Source organism: Onychomys torridus, chromosome 13 (genome assembly GCF_903995425.1).
Source record: "Onychomys torridus chromosome 13, mOncTor1.1, whole genome shotgun sequence".
Lineage (NCBI taxonomy): Eukaryota > Metazoa > Chordata > Mammalia > Rodentia > Cricetidae > Onychomys > Onychomys torridus.
This window is the reverse complement of record NC_050455.1, coordinates 53,494,940-53,512,010: the sequence shown is the minus strand read 5'-3', so window position 1 is coordinate 53,512,010 and position 17,071 is coordinate 53,494,940. Positions and strand designations below refer to the sequence as shown.

At 47.4% G+C, this 17,071-nt stretch overlaps 1 protein-coding gene across 7 annotated transcripts in view; it reads right to left on the bottom strand.

Annotated features, from left to right (window-relative positions):
- Nedd4l (NEDD4 like E3 ubiquitin protein ligase) overlaps window positions 1-17,071 on the bottom strand; it is a 328,817-nt gene that overhangs the window by 59,688 nt on the left and 252,058 nt on the right. For all 7 annotated transcript variants that reach the window (XM_036204597.1, XM_036204595.1, XM_036204596.1 and 4 more), the window contains one exon: window positions 9,227-9,277. In XM_036204597.1, the coding sequence (XP_036060490.1) occupies window positions 9,227-9,277 (51 nt within the window). The remainder of the gene's footprint in view (window positions 1-9,226; window positions 9,278-17,071) is intronic.

Genomic DNA, 17,071 nt, shown 5'->3' with positions numbered 1-17,071 from the left:
AATACAATGATGTAGTATGTTGAGAAAGAAGAGAGAGAATATGTGTTTACATTAGAAAGATGATCTGTTTATAGCCTTCCTTTCTAATGGCGTCCTATTCTCTTATTCCCCTCTCTATGTGTGTGTATACATTTGTGTGTTTCTGTGTGCTGGTCAAAGGACAACCTTGGGCACCATTCACCTTTTTTTTTCTCTCTCACTAGCCTGATTCTCATGGATTAGGATTCATTGATTAGACTAGTGTGGCTGATCAGAAAACCCAGGGAGTCTTCCTGTCTCTGCTGCCTCAGCGCAGGAATTATAAGACATCCCACAATGCCTTTTTATTTATTGGCTCTAAATTTTACTCTCATACACTGTATTTTCATCATATTCTTTCCTGACCCTGCAACGACTCCTAGATTCTCTCAACTCCCTATCCAACTTCATGTTCTGTCTCTCTTAACCCTCCAAATCAAAACAAACAAACAAAAAACCCTCAAACACACACACACAAAACCCACAAAGTAAACTAAACCAAACCCAAAAAAGCAGGCCAAAGCCAAGGAGTCTGTTTGCATTGGCCAACTACTCTTGAGCGTGGGGCCTGTCCTGGAGTGTGGTTGATAGACCCGTGACACTCCATTGGAGGAAACTGATTTTTCCTTTCCCAGCAGGTCAATTGCAAACAGCTTCTTGGTTAGGGGTGGGGCTTTGTGTCCACTTCCCCTTCTCTGTGCTGGGATTTTTTTTTTTCATGGCATGAACTTGTGCAAGCCCTGTGCATATTGTCACCCTGTGAGTTCATACGTGCATCAGTCCTGTTGGGTCTGGAAGACACTGTTTTCACATGTGTTCTAGGGGCTGAACTCAGGTGATTCTGTTTGTGCTTTATCTTCTGAGTTATCTCTTCAGCAATCTGCCCTGTTCTTACCACAATGAAATGAAAATTCCTGCCTATAACCTATCGGCCACGTGACCAGGCTTTATACCTCTACCTCACTGGAAACAGTCTCCCTGACAATGGTTCATACTCCAAGCCTTTGCCATCTCATGAACAGATCATTTCTTTCTTTTTTTTTTTTTTTCCGAGACAGGGTTTCTCTGTGTAGCTTTGTGCCTTTCCTGAAACTCACTTGGTAGCCCAGGCTGGCCTCAAACTCACAGAGATCTGCCTGCCTCTGCCTCCTGAGTGCTGGGATTAAAGGCGTGCGCCACCACCGCCTGGCAAACAGATCATTTCTAATCCTGACACAGAGCCCATGCACTAACTGGTCTTGCCCAACAGGCAACTCTGGATGGCTCTACTGATGCCATCCTGCCTTCAGGGAGCTTATCTTCAACTCACCTATACTCCCACCCTGTGTCACAGCCCTCTGCCAGCTCATTCCTTATCACTATCTAAAGCTTGAACTTCCTCACCACTCATTGCTGGGGTCAAGAAAGGAAGTATGTGTGCAAACAGTTGATAAATTCATTTGGTCTGTAAAAACAGAGCCCTAAAAGTTAACTTTCAGTGAAGAAGCTCAATTATTATATTCTCTTAGATTGTTCTAAGAAAGGTAACGTGTCAAACTTACTGACATTTGGGGAATATTTTCTATATAAAATTTTTCAGTACACATCACTTACAATGCACAACTTGGTAATCAGGAATATTATTGTTGGGGCCAGTGACATGGCTAACAAGCAAAGTTGCAGTTGCTTCCTGTCAAGCCTGAAGACCTTAGATGCCAGCAATCTACTTGATGGATGTGGAGAACCAACTCTCAAAACTTGTTCTCTGACACACACACACACACACACACACACACACACACACACACACACACACACGCTAAAAGCTATTGAAAAAGAATACTAATGCTGACAAGTCTCCCTTGTTTTATTTATTTGATAACCAATTACTTTTAGTCAATCTCAAGGAAAAGGCATGTGACATCCAGAGTGCCTGCCCTGAGGGTTGTAACTATATGGGAGGGGCTGCCATAGCAACAATATACTGGACGCCAAGAGAGAACACATTCGATAGGGTAGGGAAAAAGACTAATGGCCCGCAGGGCTGACAGTGGGCATTAGTGAGGATCTCAAGAGCAGCAGAGGGCTCGGGACATCCATCCATCTGTCCACACACCAAGGAACAGAACTGACCAGCACGTCACAGAGCAAGAGGCAGACCCCAGGTCTGTCTGTGTCCTGTCTTTACTACTGTACAGAGCTGGGTGGTCTTTACCTCTTTGGGCCCTGGCGTTCTTGTCTATGGAATGGGACAGAAATGAGGTCTTCCTGCACTGCTGCGAGGTCTAAATCAGTCATCTGAAGGTGGTTTACATACAGTCCTCAGAAGGTGCCAGGCACAAACTTGGCCATTATCACCACCATCCAGTCCTACCTTTCACATCATGGGGGTGTTGCCGAAGCAACACTATGCACCGAAAGGCAGGTACAAAATACACTTCATGGGAAAAAGAATAATCCTCTAACCCAGTAGTTCTCAACCTGTGTAAGTGATGCGTACTGAAAAATTTTATATAGAAAATATTCCCCAAATGTAACTTATGAAGCAGTAATGAAAACAATTTTATGGTGTGTGTGGGGTCACCACAACAACACGAGGAACTGTATTAAAGGGCTGCAGCACTAGACAGGTTGAGGACCACTGCTCTAACACTAACTGTTATAGATAAGACCAAGTTCCTCAGAGAGAAGGCAGTGGTGAATCCCAGAATGGAGAACACACAACACACTAGAACACATGGAGGAAGAAGCTGCTGGGGGCCTAGATTAAAAACCTGGCTGAAACATCTACTCCCAAGCCCCGTGCTCCTCCTGTGCCCCATCCTGTTGACCACAGTGTAGGCACACCTCGGTACTGGGGAACCAGTAGCAGGCTCAGCAATGTCACTTACTGGAAAAATCCCTTCCTCTCTGGGCCCAGGTTTCCTCACCTAGAAAATGCCCCCAGGAATGGACGGTCATGAACTAGGCACAGCTGAGAAAGTGTCATTCTCCTGCTACCAGCTGTGAACACAAGAATGTCTACCACCGAGACAACCTTAGAGGCCACCTCACCAGCCTGGACATGCTCTGTTCTAGGAAAACAGTCAGCCCAGGCTGCCCAAAGACAACCTTGGCTGAAATGGAGACGCACGTCTGCAACAGCTTCTCTCTGCTTCCTGCAAATGAATGCCTAAGGGTGCAGAGAATCGGAAACTGGCAGCAGCAGTGGGGAGCACTAGGGGATGTGGGGGTGACGGGGAGGCTCAGAACAAGGAGGAGGTGGGAGAAGGTTCAGGGGTGCAATAGGAAAACACCTGTCGGAACTTCATTCTGTTGTCAGAGCACGCCTTCGAGTTATTTTTATCCTTCATCAGAAGTGTGCAAGGTACACTATGTGAGTTTTCAACCACGATGCACTGAATATTGCAAACAGGCTCGCAAACATAAGTTTAAAACAACCAGCAATGATATGTAGCCATAGCTGAGGCTGTTCCTGGTGGCCCTGGGAAGACAGCAGGAACCTCACTGAACAGGCAGCACTGGTGAGCAGCTGGTAGGCGACAGGACTGTCCTCATTTACAGCCTCTCATCTCTGCAGGCCTGGGTCCTGCTGCCAGCGTCTCCTAGGTAACGAGTGTGTCACCAAGGACACTGAGCCTCCACTCAGGGAACACTGGAACTGCCCTGATGCTCTGTCACAGAGCTAGGTGGCAACCTGGTCTTGTCTCGGAGGGCACCCTCCCTCTCGTAGGAAAGCAAGGGCCCGGAAAGGACCCTAGACAACTCACCCAGCTTCAGATGAAGTCGACCCCACCTGACAGGCAGATTGCCTTCTCTTAGAGCCTGTCCTTCGGCAATGTCTTAGAGCCTGATTGTGTTGCCTTAGCTCTGTCCTACATAAAGGTTCACTCACCCCGTTTACTCCGCCCTCAGTCCTTTCCTCAAAGCGCAGTGAAGTAGAAAATAAACACTGAAGATCAGCAGTCAGCAATCAGAGAAAAGAAAGCAGATGTCCCAGATGCCCCATACAACTCGCACCTCATTTCCCGTCCATTCCCAGTCCCCACACAAGTGAAACGGGCAGAAGTGTGAACACAGCCAGGATTCCAAGTGAACCAGGATTCTAAAACTACTGTCTCAACTAGAAGCCCCTGAGCAGGAAGCCGGGAGGAATCCCTGACCACAGGAGGTGAAGGGCTTGATGTTGGTCCCCACTATCCCTGGGGAGGATAGTGGTTGGGACAGCAGGCAGTCACTACCTACTGTGCAGAGCAGCCAGGCCGCCATCTCACCTCAGTTTTCTCCACGCAGGGTGCCAATTTGGACTACCATATAACAGCCACCGGGCCCAGAAGCTGCTTCATTAATCCAGGTGCCCATCTCTTGGCAAAGGGCAAAAGACACAGGTTCTACAAAGCTGAAGTGTGTACCTCAGTGTACCCACCACCAACATTGGCTTGTTTGGTGGCGTGTATGTGCGTGTGTGTGTGTGTGTGTGTGTGTGTGTGTGTGTGTGTGTGTGTGTCTCGGGGGGGGGGTGTAGGATAGGGATGGGAGGGGGCTTCTCTGGGTCAGAGAATTCAGGGTGACAAACGGAGACAGCTTAGGAGAGGAAGCCCGAGGCTCTGAAGTCACAGCTTGATGTTGCAGATATAAGTATCTGCCAGTAACAGCTGTGGCAGGCGTTCCACAATGAAAAGCCCTTCAGTTGGGAGGTCCACAGTATTTCTCACACACACATATGGAGTACCTAAAACCGAACATTCAAGTTATTTCAGGCAATTTCATAGCCGTCGACACTAAGGTCACTCCTCCTGTCCTGCCACTGAATTCCCGATTTCCACAAGAGCTTTTGCATAGACTGGGCATCAGAAAGGAGTCTGAGACAGAGCTTCCTTAAAGAATAAAGGTGGACTATCCAAATTAACAAGATAGCCGCTCGCTCCGAGTCTGAAATACCATAATAAGGACTATCCCCTTATTTAGTACGAAATCACTTTTAGTTTTTTCTGATTAATTTGGTTTGGAGTCTATTAAGTTAAACCTCAGGCAAACATTGCATGTTTTCTCTCACTGTGTGGTGTCTAGGAGTTAGAAAGGGAGCCAACACAGGGAAAGAAAGTGAGCGTAGTGGGTATGGGGAGGTATACACACCGAGTCGATCACATCCTATACGAGAACAAAAACGTCTTTACAGGGCCTGCAAGATGGCTGGGGGGGGTGGTGGTGGAAATAACTGCCAAGCCTGAGTTCAATCCCTGGGACCCACAGAGTAGAAAGAGAGACTGGCTCCTATGGGCAATGCTCTGACCTCCACTCAAGTGCTGGTGGTCCTGGGTTCTATAAGAAAGCAGGCTGAGCAAGCCATGGAGGCAAGCCAGGAAGCAGCACCCCTCCATGGCTTCTGCGTCAGCTCCTGCCTCTGGAATCCAGTCCTGTTTGAGTTCCTGCCCTGACTTCCTTCAGGGATGAACAGCAATGCTTAAGTGTAAGCCAAATAAATCCTTTCCTCCCCAACTTTGGTCATGGTGTTTGGTTGTAACAATAGAAACCTTAAGACAAAAAAACAAAAACAACAACAACAACAAAAACCTTAAGACACACACAGACACACAGACACACACACACACACACACACACACACACACACACTCATCAAGTCCCTTAACCTTTAAAAAGGAAAAGGCTAGGAGGAGTGGCTGGCAAGGCCACTGTTCCCCACATTCTAGCTATCCACTGGATCTTCTCCATTATTTAAAGATTTTTTTCATAATTACTTATGTGTATGAGTGTGTGTGTGTGCAGGTGGGCACCCACAGAAGCCAGAAGGGGTTTGAGTCTCTCACACCGGAGTTATAGGCTGTTGTGAGACATCTGGCGTGGACAGTGGGAGCCCAACTGCTGGTCCGTCCCAAGAGCAGCAAACACTCTTAACCACTGAGCCATCGCTCAGCTCCAACCTTCTCCATTATTAGTGATTCAAAGGACAACTGAAACATTTTTCATCTTCCTTGTTTCTTTCACCTAAAATCGGGTATTTCCGACAAATACTAGATCTGCAGGCCACATTCAATCTCACCATAACAATGGTTATGTATCTGTCAACACAGAACATCTATTATGTACTCCACAAAACAGGTCGAACACATTCTCACACTGTTCACTACCACACAGAATGAACATCTGTGCAATTTTCCCACAAGCGTCCTAAGACATACAGCCACACACACATGTAACAGGACTTCAAATCCAGGGTCCCAAGCCCAAGGACATGCAGAATACACCACTTGGCTTCTACTATGACATGGAACACAAGATGGATCTTCACTTCCTTCCCCTTTTAGTTTCTACTGTGGTCCATCTCCTCTCGAAGGTAATTAGCCCAAACTGCTAATCAATTTGCATTACAGTCATGGTTCTCAACCTGTGGGTTGTGACCCTTTAGGGGGATGAATGACCCCTTCACGGGGGTTACCTACAACCTCTGGAAAACACGAATATTTACATTAAGATTCATAACAGTAGCAAAATTACAGTTATGAAGTAGCAATGAAAATACTTTTATGGTTGGGGTCACCACAACATGAGGGACTATATGTACTAAAGGGTCACAGGAGTAGGAAGGTTGAGAACCACTGGTCTAGGGGCTTACGGTACTATAACACAGAACTCTCTCTGGACATTTTCATAACCAGAAGGTTGTCCTATCTGTGGGGTCTTAAAATTAAATTTTTTCTTAGTATATATTAATTGTATGAAGTATTGACTTTCATTACACTCTTTTCATATATTCACATAATGTACTGCAATCACATAATGATCTTAATCAGCTGGTTTCTATTCTGGTGCTGGGCCTTGGTAGAACCAACTTCTTTCTTTGAAAGCTCAGTATGGTCACCACTCAAAACTCCAAGGTCCAATTATTCCCTGTACTGACTTGGTATCTAAAGACCATGCCTCTACTCCCTGTATGCTATGCTACTTTTATAACTGGCCACCCCTAAATCACATAAACCGAGGGTATCCTGGACAAAGTTGGTGAGACTTTCACTTACGGCTCTGTTTTTCCTTTGAGATCGGGATCTCACAGAGCCCTGGCTGGCCTCAAACTCATAGAGACGGCCTGCCTCTGCCTCCTAAGTGCTGGGATTACAGGCGTGCACCACCACAGTTAGTATTTCTTTACTTCTCTTTATTTTTTTTTAAAAGGTTACCATTAACCAACCAACCAACCGACCAACAAACTCCACCAAACTTAAGTGTATGTCTATGTGTCTGTACGCTACATGTGTGAGTGCCTGCAAAGCCCAGAAGATGTCAGGACCCTTGGAGCTGGATTTACAGGGGCAGTGAGCCATTGGACATGGGTGCTGGGTTCTCGGTTCAATTCAGGTGGTCTGGAAGAGTCCAGTAAGTGGTCTAAACCAGCCATCTCTCCAGACCCTCACTTATGAGTCCAATACTTTCCCGTGAAGAACACGTGGTTCTTACTTTAGGGAAAAGAGTGGCTAGTGACAGCCACACGAGAAATAGCTACCTGATCAACACTGTTTTCAAAACTGGAAGCATGACTTCCCAGTTTTAACCTGAAGAACATGACAGGGAGAACCCAGAGTCGGGAACGTCTGAGCCTTGTGTACTGGCTACTTTTCTGTCAACCTGACACAGGCTAGAGTCATCCGAGAGGAGGGAGCCTCAACTGAGAAAATGCCTCCATATGATCCAGCAGCAGGCAAGCCTGAGGACATTTTCTTAATTAGGGATTGATGGGGGAGGCCCAGCCCACTGTGGGTGGGTCATCCCTGGGCTGGTGGTCCTGGGTTCTATCAGGAAGCAGTCTGAGCAAGCCATGAGGCATAAGCCAGTAAACAGCACTTCTATGTGGCCCCAGGTTCCTTCCCTGCTTGAGTTACTGTCCTGTCTTCCTTGGATCAACAGTGATAGGAAAGCATAAGCCGAGTAAACCCTTTCCTCCCCAGCTGCTTTAGGTCATGATGTGTCACTGCAGCAACAGTGACCCTAACTATGACACCTTTCCTTGCAGCTTCTCAGACACTAGCAGCCTCTCAGTGAGAACTGAAAAGAATCACCAGGTTTGGGGCTGGCGAAGACAGGTCAGTGGTTCAGAAAGCTTCCTGCTCTACCAGAGGCCAAAAGTCTACAGCTCCAGCTCCAACGGATGTGACACCTCCATGGTTCAGCCTCTGCGGGCATGTACTCATACCCTCTCCCCCCTTGTTAAAAAAAAAATCAAAAGAGTAAGTTGACTGCCACTTATTCCTTCTCAACAAATTCCTTCTTCAAAGCTTCCCTGGGAGGAGTCTTTCCTGGCATTCACCACTGGGGAACAGACCCGGTTTCCACATAGCAGGTTTGCTCTGGGCCCTTCCAGTCATTTTAGTTTATAGACTATTTATGCTACATGCTTGCACAAGGACTGAAAAACACAATGCCCTTGTAAGGCAGAAATATTTGACTCTCCTCTCTCCTAGCTGCTACTTCTGACACTCTGAGCCGTTTGGGGAAAGGTGGCCAGGAGGAGGGTAGGACAATCCAAGAAATGGCAGCTGGTCTATGAAACACCAAACACGGCCACAAAGGCCTCCAGCGCTTGTCTCCCCATCCTATTTACACTGATGTAGTGTGCAGGTGACCCCCCGCCCCCAAACTGTAGTCCCAGTCCACAGGCCCCACTGTTTGCTCACTCAGCAGGGAAGAAGGGATGCGGAGCTGCAGAGGTGCAGAGGTTAACCTGGAACACTCTGAGGTGAGGGTGGGATTTCCAGTGGACGAGCATACTCAGAACCAATGGTTCTTTTCCATCTCCAAGCAGGCAGAAAACCGTAAACATAAAACCTGGGAAATGGCAGCCTGTGCAGATGCAGTTATTTTATCCAAAGGGAACAGCAAGCCAGACCAACGGCCACATGGAAACAAAAACGAAGCTTGAGACAAGAGAAGGGAACCCTAAGGAGCAGTTGTCTAAAGGTGGAAGAGCCAGGAGCAAGAGGAGCGAGGCAGAGATGTTGAAAAGAGCGCTCAGGTGATTTGGACATGGGGATTTGTATAGCTAAGTCAACATCTATGTGACCCCTCCAGAGGAACCCCTTCTAGCAAAGAGCCACAGCCAGCGCACACACTCCCCCATTTCAGCCCTTTGTCATGTCTGCCATACTCTACAGACACCCCAGCTGGAAATCTCAAAAACCCCTGGCCCCAGCATGCAACAGTCTGGAACTGTCCTTACCGGAAGGTGACTAAGAGGCACGTCCACCTGACCCAGGAAGTCGTCTCGTGTCTGTGAAGAAGAAGAAGAGCAAAGCGTTAATGTTGCTCTCTGCTCCCCGAGTGGAGGGGCAGAATTTCTGAAAAACTCTCTCACTGCATAAAGAGACAGGAGTCCAGGCCCTGGGATGGATGTGGTGAAGCGGGAGGGGTGAAGGCTGAGGGCCAAGTGAGGCAACAAGCTGTCACCAGGAGACCTGGAAGCGCCGGTCCAACATCTGGTCTTTACGTGACTATCTGTGCTTACCTCCAAAAAGAAGGGCAAAGAATCCTCTCGTCAGGGAAGAGGCACATAAGGCCATGTAGGGTTTGGGGGCAGAGTTGGACCCAGCTTAAAAAGAAGGCAGGACAGAAATGTTGGGAACATTTCAACATGTACTTATCCTGCTATAAACTCAAGAGCTTCCCAAGAGCAGAGAGTCTGAAGAAGTATGCGTGGCTTAGTTACTAATACATCTTATAAACTGCAGGTCATAAAAAGGGAAGAAACAATGTTTTTTTTTTTTTTTTTTTTTTTTTTCTATTCAGTAAGTACGCTACTGGGGAATCCACATCTAGGGAGGAAGTCTGTCATTTTGGATAAGCTCTGTTCCCTGCTCTCTTGATCTTCCACACAGCACACTCTTCATGACTTGATTGGGACCAGTGTGGCATTGGTTATGGGACTCACTAGTCCCCTCTCAGACTCTGGGAGTCACCCAGGGCGTCAGAGCTCAGGATCAGGATCTAGACCAGAATGCCCGACAGCCGGACTCAGATACGTCCTGCGGTGACAGCATGTGTGACTCGGCCTCTGGTGGTCAGAGGACCTTGGGCACAAATCAGATCAAAACAACTTCCTCCCCCATAGTGCACAGCTGCCTCCTCTGCACACACACTCAGGAGGGGCTGGACAATTCTCTGCACAGTCAAACTCTTCCCACGACCAGTTGATAAAAAGCAACAAGACACAGAGATCCTTATCTGCACCTGATTGGTTTACTGAGAAATATTCCAATTTACAGACATCACTTTTTCGTCTCCTATTTAGTGAAACATCAGGTAAGCATGAACAAGGTTTATGGAAATGATTTACTCCAGGCTTGGGCATTTCCTTCTAGATGGGTTAAAAATGTAATTAACTGGAGAAAGCTAGCTTGTCTCCCCCAAATGATTTGCGATGGGTATTAGAAACTCAGCACTGGCCAGGTGTGTATGAAGAAGGAGCGCATCCTCAGTGTTTGTATGTTTGTGTGTGCATATGTTTTCTGCGTCTGGGTGCATGCACATGTGCAACATTCGAATGGGAGGCCAGAGGCTGACTTTGGGTACCATTCCTCAGGCAGAGTTCATCTTGTTTTTTGAGATAGGGTCTCTCATTGCCCTGGAGCTCACCAGGCATGCTGGGCTAGCTGCCCACAAAAGTCCTAGGGATCCATCTGTGCCTGCTCAGCCAGTGCACATACTGCCATGCCCAGATTTTCACACGTTGAACTCAGGTCCTCATGTGCACATGACAAACACTTTATTGAAGGAGCCACCTCTCCTGCTACGAATGCTTCTTTGGAATCTTTGGTTCTTCCATTTCCTTCGCTGTGTCTGCTACAACCCAATACGGGGGAATCCTTGTCCAGCAAAAGGCTGGAAGGGAAATGCCCACACACTCGGCAGGTTGAAGCAGCACTCAGCAGAAGGCCTGGGAAACAACAGCAGTGTCCCCATCCAGCCTGCAGTCCCATCTCCAGCCACCCTGACCCACACCAGTGATGGTCATGTAAGGAATTATGGAGCCAGTGTATTCGTTCTCTACTTGGTTGACATAATTAATTCTATACTAGCTCTGTAAATATCACCTAACCATACAATAAAAAAGAACAGCCGAAGAAACTGATCTGTTCAAGATCAGCCATAAATGGTACATGGATGAAGGCTTCCCCCTCGCCTCTACCTCAACTACTGATATTCGAAGGACACAACATGTGACCATCAAGGGGTAGGGATAGCTAAAAGGCAAGTCATGAATTGTAAACATTAATATAGTTTAGCAAAAACTCAGGAACCATGTACATGTGTTCTCGTTGCTTTGCTAGAGAGACATTAGTTTCAAACTAAAAGTGAGCTCAGTGCTAGCTAAATGATGACAGCCAAGTACCCAGCCGGCACTGTCAGTGATGGTGACAAACGCCAAGAGGACCATCCAGCGCAGGCTGTGTGTCTGGCTGTGGTTAGGCCTGCAGCCAGCTGCAGAAGCAGGCCTTGACACCTGAGTGCTGTATGAGCACCCGGAGGATGAAGTTCCTGCCGGGGCAGATGGTCCTTGAGTGTACCCCAACCTACACTCTATGCATGTCAGTACGGTGTGGAGAGCTAGGCAGGTATGCAACAACTCGGGGCTTCTCTTTGGATGTTGCGTCTCAGTTGTGGGGACTCTCGTGATAACACAGTCTGGAGTAACCTTTTGGGGTTTCCTGTCAAAGTGGTCACTTGGTATACATCACTTTTCATGCTACCTCCCAATTTATTCCTTCCCACAAATCACGGTTTACTGGATTCTCTGAGGCATGCTGGGAAATGTGCAATACAGAAACATTTCCAACAAACATATTGACCATACAAAACTACAAAGAGCAAACTACAACCCACAGCAAATTTGGCATTTCTTCTGACAATCTGTAAATAATAATGGTGTCAATTTCAACCAATATTACTCCTTTTTCCCCCAGAGTGAAGATATTCAGGTTAGTAACAAAATTACTTATGTTTGCTTCTGACGAGCCATTAAATAATCCTCCAATGTAATGGCAACGCATGTGTTTAATGTGCACAACAGTGAGAATGCACACTGAAGCCTCCAAAAACAGTCATGGAAGGTGAAACAGTCTCAATTGCATTATTGAAAAAGTGAATAAACACACAGATCTTAGTGTTCACTCCTTAAATACCAGTGAACTCAATTCAGGACCACTTTTCTCTATTCATTCATTCAATCATCCACTCTGCTTATTGCCTGCCTCCTTTGTCTTTAATTTTTTTTTTCCCTTTGAGACAGGGTTTTTCTGTGAAGATCAGGCTGGCCTCAAACTTGGAGATCTGCCTGCCTCTGCTTCCCAAGTTCTGGGATTAAAGACGTGCACCAGCACAGCCTGGTCTCTCTCGCCTTTTTCATCTAGGGTTTTATTTATTTATCCCAGGCTATTCCCCTGCCCTGGTCTCCTACACTCTGGGATCATAGGTGTGCACCACTTTTGCCTTGCCCTTTAAAACAAGCATGGGAGCAAGGGTGCACTGTATTTATACAGAGGTACATTACCAGGGGTTTTGAATGTCATCAGGATCAGATGCCTGGGGACTGTAACCACGGCTCCAGTGAAACCATACTGCAGCCCTGGTGTCTCTATGAGCACACTGGTTAGAGATGGCAACTCTGAAGTGGACACAAGGCTTAATCTGTCTTCAAAATACAGGAGACTTAATTTCTCAAGGAACATGCCCACTCCAAGGTCCACACAGACTCCTGGTCTATGAATCACAGCAGCAGAATCCAAACTCCCCCAAAACCCCACAACCCTACTACCCCGTTCTTTTTCAGACAGAGGCTGTGCGAACCTGGCCCACAAAAGCTGAGGGGCAGGACAGGGGACTGCTGTGGATGAAAGTGATTGGGATCCAGGAAGGGTGGGGTTGTCAGGGGTCACACTGAGTCCCTAAGGCAAGACATATTACAAGGATCAGCAATGAATAGAAATAAGCCTGTATATATTGTTGCTACATATTCAGGCAGTGATTAATAAGATTTTTTATTTTATCTTTTGGTGCTGGAATCAAATACAAGACCTCAGGCACATGATGCAAGTCTCTAGCTTTGAAACATTGCAGCCTTCATTGAAAGTTACAATGGAAAGTATCAGTGCCTCACACCAAATACGACTACCGTGTTACACATGTAAGTGAACACATGGAGTGAGCTGTGATTAAGGTGAGGTTTTTGGAGCCAAAGAGATGGTGCAGTGGGTAAATGAAGTGCTTGTTATTGCAAGTGCAAGAACCTGAGTTTGGAGCTCCAGAACCTATCTAAATAAGCTGGTGTGGGGTGTGACTTATATGCCTAGCATAGGGAGAGAGAGGCAGGTTAGATACTGACTTCTGACCTCCACTTCTGACCTGACACATACACTCCACACACCCCAACATTATCAACAATGAAAAGTTGTTTCTTTGTATATAATATAAAATAAATTGGAAGCTACTCAAATGAAAACTGTCTAATGGTATTGTCTTAAGTTTTACACTGGGCACCTCTAATTAGTAACTTCTAAAATTAGAATTTCTTATAACAAATCCAAGTGTAAGGGGTTGGGGATTTAGCTTAGTGGTAGAGCACTTGCCTAGCAAGCACAAGGCCTTGAGTTCGGTCCTCAGCCCCAGAAACAAAACAAAACAAAACAAAACAAAACAAAAAACCCCAACAAATCCAAGTGTATAGGATTTACAATATAAACTAGAGATTTAGAATTTAAAATTGGGACAGAATATGGTTGCATCTTTGTATACTACACACTGAGGTAATCACAACCTCTTTACAGGAAGGGTGGGTGGTCATGAATGCTACATCCATAAGGCAAGGCACGAAAAAGGGTCAGAAATTCTTGGGGGCAATGATCCCACACAGAAGCAAAGCTATGTACTTAGTGTTTTTTAACTCATGAGTTAAAAAAAATGATCTCCTCTCCCACATCCAACCGCTCACCACAGCCTCCCAGCCTGCTGCACCACAGTGAAAGTGCGGGGAGCTAGCTGCTTTACACTGGAGCCATTTGGAAGCATGCATGTGGCTATCTAAACAACAGATGGCTTGAGAGGCTGCCACAGAAGCGTTTGGATCAAATGTCACAAATACAGTAACTCCTCCACAGCTCAGTATCTGGAGAGCCACCTGAAGGTCACCCAATGCATTCCTTCTTTAGACCCCGTCTCATTCCTCAGTGAGGCATGACGCCGGCTTTGTCATCACCGCAAGAGGAAAGACGTGTGTTCTCCTCCCACTTGTCAGGCACACCAGCCTGTACGTACCACGTAGACAGGAGAATGCTATGGTTCAGAGGACTCCAGGAGCTGCTGGTCTCTCCACCCATAGCCTGTGCGACACCAGCCCCCACTTTCCTTCTGCCCACGTATCCTGAGTCCCTGCTGCACGGAGGCCCACGGCACGCACCGCACATGCCCCTTTACCTCCACCCACATCCAAGGAGCCCGTTCTATCTCCGCCCACCTCCTCCCTGCTCAAGCTTCCACTGTACTCCCACTGTAGCCCACATCGCATGAGCCCTGCGGCAGCTGCATCCACAGCCCGTGAACCGGTTATGGGCCCATGCAACAGCCTACGCTGTGTAAATCCTGCTACACCTCTGCCGAGGGTACACTGTGCAAGCCCCCCTGCACTTGACCCTACTGTGCCTCCGCCCAGAGCCTGCACCACACAAGGTCCCCTTCACCCCTGCCCACATCCCACACTGCATGAGCCCCTGTCAGTCATACCCCACCTATATCACACTGCACTAGCCCCCCACTGCATCCCCACCACAGCCCATGCTGAATGACCTCTCATTTCTCTCCACGTTACAAGGGACCCTGTCATACTTTGCCCACATCTCATAAGCCCACATTTCACCACCCTGGGGCTTCTGGCTTTAAAGCGAAATGTTTCGAAATATATTAACTTAATGGGGATAACAGTCATATGGCATTCCACTAAAATCAAAGAAAATGTGCCATGGTGAAACACCTGAACTCTTGTGCTCTGATTCAAATTCACTTTATCTGTATGAGAGAACACACATACACACACACACACACACACACACACACACACACACACACACGGAAAAAGAGACTAGGAGGAGCAAGAGGGGAGATTTATGGTTCTCACACTGCTGGCTCCTGAGTTATTGAGTTCTTGCTGGTAGGGTTGAAATCTGTCACTCACTGAAACCGAGTAAGGTGTGTCCTGGAGACAGTGGTTCTTATTTGTAACAACAAACCAGGCCTCCATGTCAACACAGTCTCACAGCAAACTCCCAGGACCCGAAAAGGCTCCAGTGAAAGCAATCTGGGAGGTAGCATGTCTACCCCGCACCAGCTCTAGCGCCATCAGGAAGAACATCTATTTTAAGGAATGCTTTTCTTGAAAACACAAACAGAAGGCATAGAGAGGTAGATGGAGCAAGGACAACTGTGCTGGCAGACTAGAGGCCTGCTGTTGCAGTCTAGATACCGTTCAGGGACTTAACTAGGCCAGTATGCACTGGGCCTTCACCGGCTCACATGGGGTCCCAGTTGCTCTGAGTGCTCAGCTATGACATCAGGGGAATCATATTCCTGATACTCTCTTCCCCGAGGGCCTGGAAGGCACCGGAGAGCACTGACTCACGTTTCCCTCAAATATTAAGTGTATCCCGGGCACAGGGTCAACAGGGGAACACAGGAATGATCTTTACAACCTAAGCAATTGATAAGCAGAGCTCGATATACAGTCAACTGGAGGGGTGCGTGCGAATGCTGGGCAGGGACTCTAGGGACCAGACTCCTCATGTGAACAATATTTCTCAGCTCAAAACATCTCCTCATCCCTCTGAGGGATGCCATGGGACACACTTCTCAACATCTCAAGTCGGACAACCCACATGTCCAGTGCCACTCTGTGTACAGACCCATACAACCACGCTTCTCTGTAACAGGATGCATGGCCTGCTGCAGAATACCTTGTTCAGCCACAGTCAAGGCCAGAATGACTTTAGGGAAGACAAGCTTTGAGTGCTTGCTGGAGTGTTCTCCAGGGAATAATGCTGCCCAGAGTGGGATGGGTTTTCCTACATCAATTAGCAAGACAACCCCCCCTACCCCAAGACATTCCCATAAGACAACCTGCTGATCTAGATAATTTCTCACTAAGACTCTCTTCCATGGTGACTCTAGGCTGTGTCAAGCTGACAGTCAAAAGTAACCAGAAGAGTCTCAAAGGCTTCATGCGGCTGGCTCACACGAGAGAAGGCGGGCAGGGCTTTAGACAAAAGATGACTGTCAAGAACAGCATGCTAGGAAGTTGGACTGGTTGAGAGCAGCTGAGAAAGTTAAAGGCTATCCAGCTGAGGAAACAGGAGGGGTCTAGTCTCCCAGGAGTGGAAGGCTTGGTACACACCCACCTGGGCTCTCTGGTCAGCAGGTTGAGGCAGTCTATGAAGTCTGGAGCCTGGTCCCCAACCATGAGTAATCCTCTAAGACCAATGTTCCCGACCTCACTCTGGCCTACACAGTAAGGAAGACAGTGGTGGAAGAAGTCCATCCGAGAAGCAGGCATGGCAGCAGCTCTTCCCCGGCTGCCTGCAAGTCCAATCACAGCAAGCCAGCTGGCTATCCAGCAAATCAGGACTTGAAGGTTCTTACCTCCCTTCTCTTCCCCTGTCTGTGAAGGTAAGCCTTTTATCAGGTAAGAAGACCAAGGAGCACTGACTATAATCTACAAATGTACATCTTTCCCAAGGGAGGAGGCCACGGTCCCTTACTATATTCTGAGTCTAGCTTCACAGTAACTGGCAGCATCTGCTTCACAGTCATCTAATGGCACTTGGTTGCGGGCAAAGGAGCTTTCTGTAGAGCTATTTACCTTTGCGTGAGGCGCCATTGTCAACATCTGACTTGCACCCTTCCTTCAGAAGTACCTCCTTGTAAAGGAAGATTAGACTGTTGACGGTCCCACCCAAAACTGTCCCAGAACAGTCTGCTAACATACATCCTGCCTGTTATAAAGCCAGTCCTCTGACACGGACCTTCA